Here is a 2738-nt window from a genome sequence, read left to right on the forward strand (position 1 = left end):
GAGAGAGAAGGGGGCAGGCTCTACGCTGCGGCATGGGCCCGCCCTGGACGCATCCCTCTGTCCCCGCCCCCCCCCCCTTCCCCTCCGGCAGGCGCGTGGCTGCCCGAGGAGGCGCACGAGCTCTTCTCCGCCGGGGAGGCGACTGCGCCGTGCGGCAGTACGGGGCTGCTTCTAGGAGCCTTCTAGGAGCCTTCTAGGAACCTTGTAGGCGACTGCACCGTGCGGCAGGGGGCTGCTCTGGCTGGGCGCGCCGCGGGCGCACCGGCTGGCGCGGCCGCAGCGCGGCGGCGGCGTCTTCGTCGGCCAGACCTTCGCCCTCGATCCAGAGGTCGTGCCACCGCCCGCGCAGCTACGACGCATCATCGAGGCGGGCGGGGGGGCCGTCCTGGAGCAGGGCGCGCCGCTGCGCGTGGGCGCCATCGCCGTCGTGCCAGACGGGGCGGACGCATCGCACCCGCTCGCCCAGGAGGCGCGTCTATTCCCCTCCCGCCCGCCCGACACCCTCCCAAAGGGTCCTCCTCACCCCTCGCCGGGGTGAGTTGGTCGAGACTCGCACACTTCGCACTAACCCGCGCTCCTGCAGACACCCTGCTCCGTCACAAACTCTTCTGTTCTTCGTGTCTGGCGCAGGCGACGCGCGCGCAGGCTTCGCGAGTGGGGCCGAATGAGCTGCTCGGGCGGCTGGTCGGCTTGGGTGTCGCGTCACTCGCAGGATGAAACTGCTTGCCTGCTACATGTGTACTGTACAGTAGCGGTACTCTACGTCTCAGGTCGCACAAACGTGTGGAGCTACGTACATCATGATTCATGTCTCTATACACACATGAACATCTCCCCCCGCCACATGCACATCTCCCCGGGAGCTCCGGCGCGTGGGCTTAAAGCCACACGGCAAGCACACACATGTTTGACATTCCCTTACTTGCTCTCTCACATGTCTGCGTGCCGGGGACTCCGTGCCGAGAGCGCTCGAGCCGAGGAGCGAGGTCTGCCCGTGCCGCGCGTGGCGCGTGCGCCGGTGCGCGGTGCACAGACAGAGTCCACCCGTTTCGGGCTTCGCGACTCAGCACAGCGACCTCTCTCTCCGGGTTTGCAGGGTTGCTGGCCGTATGTTGTGCTGCATGAACAGGGGGTGGGGCAGCAGAATGGGCTGGCCAGTTTCCCCTTTCCCCATTCAGGCTGCCCATTTCTCGGGGGCGGCACCTGCCGCTGCGGTGCCAATGATCGACTCCTCCTCATCATGTCGCCTCGGCGACAATGGTCGCGCCATCGTCGGTAGTCACGCCTATGGACGCTTCGGTAGAGTGAGAGGAGGTCATCCGAGTGGGGCGCAGGCGGTGGATGCAATCGAGTGGGAGGGGGGTAAAGGGGCGCAGGACCGGGCTGCAACACACCCACCTATAACTCCTCTAAGCCCTGCGCTCCCACCCGCTCGCTCAACTTTCTCTCTCCAGGGAAGGCAGCGTAGTACCTGCAACGCTCGTCACCGTTTGCTTGGGCACAAACCTGCCCTTGTCCCCGCGTTCGCGACTTGTCGCAATGGCTTTCCGCGAGCCGGGTCCGCCTGAAGTGCTGGGGCGGGCCTCCGCGCCGCGCTGGATCAGCAAGTCGACCACCCGCTCCTGGCCGTTGACAGCGGCGACCATCAGCGCGGTGCCGCCGTCGCTGTTCTGCAGGTCGACCTCCGCGCCTCGCCGCAGCAGCAGCTCGACCACCCGCACTTGGCCTTGGTGGGCGGCAGCCGCCAGCGTGGTCCAGCCGTTGCTGTTCTGCTGGTCGATCGCCGCGCCGCGCTGAAGCAGCAGCTCGACCACCCGCTCGTGGCCGCTGGCAGCGGCGGCACCTAGCGGGGTCTCACCGCCTAGCTTGCAAGAAGCATTGACCCGCCCGCCGCTTTCGAGCCACGCCAGCAGCGCCGCCTCGTCGCCTCGCCCGGCCGCGGCCACCGCCGCTGTAACGCTGCCCAGCTCCCTGCCCAGCTCCCTGCCCAGCTCTGTAAGGCTGCCCAGCTCCGCCTCTGTAAAGCTGGAAGAGACCGCTTCGCCCGAGGAAGCGCTGCCTGCGCCGCCCGCCGCCGCCTCGCGCTGTCTCGCAGTCACCTCCGCGATGTGCTGCCGGAAGGCGGCGACGCACGCGATGTGGCCCTGCTCCCTGGCCATCTGCAGCGCGGACTTGCCGTCCGTAGTGCGCAACTTCGTATCCGCGCCCGCCCGCAGCAATTGGAGCACGACGAGGAGCTGGTCGGAGTAGGCGGCGACCATCAGCGCGGTGCCGCCGTCGCTGTTCTGCTTGTTGATCTCCGCGCCGCGCTGCAGTAGCAGCTCGACCACCCGCACTTGGCCTAGGCCGGCGGCGGCCGTCAGCGCGGTCTGGCCGGCGTTGTTCTGCAGGTCGACCTCCGCGCCGCGCTGGATCAGTACGTCAACGACCCGCTCGTGGCCGTTGCCAGCGGCGATTTGCAGCAACGTGAAACCCGCACTATCGAACGCGTTCACCTGCCCTCCGCTGTTGAGCCACGCCAGCAGCGCCGCCTCCTCGCCTCGCGCAGCCGCTTGCCTGGCCTCTTCGGGAAGGCTGCCCAGTGAGCCGGAAAAGGGCGCGCCCGCCGCCTCGCCCGAAGGAGGCGCACCCGGCGCCGCCCGGGACCGCCCGGGCCGGCCCGGGCCGGCCCGCGGCCGCCTGAGTCTGCCCGGGCCCGGCCGGGCCGCCCCGGACCGGCCCGGGACGGCCGGGGACCG

At 69.3% G+C, this 2738-nt stretch overlaps 1 protein-coding gene across 1 annotated transcript in view; it reads left to right on the forward strand.

The window, feature by feature from the left end:
• EMIHUDRAFT_109268 (hypothetical protein) overlaps positions 1-538 on the forward strand; it is a gene marked incomplete at both ends in the record, with an annotated part of 7966 nt that extends 7428 nt beyond the window's left edge. Inside the window, 2 exons of the mRNA XM_005790952.1 lie at positions 92-149; positions 229-538. Coding sequence (XP_005791009.1) covers positions 92-149; positions 229-538 — 368 coding nt within the window. The remainder of the gene's footprint in view (positions 1-91; positions 150-228) is intronic.
• Positions 539-2738: the final 2200 nt, after the last annotated feature.

Source organism: Emiliania huxleyi, assembly GCF_000372725.1.
Source record: "Emiliania huxleyi CCMP1516 chromosome Unknown EMIHUscaffold_117, whole genome shotgun sequence".
Classification (NCBI taxonomy): Eukaryota; Haptophyta; order Isochrysidales; family Noelaerhabdaceae; genus Emiliania; species Emiliania huxleyi.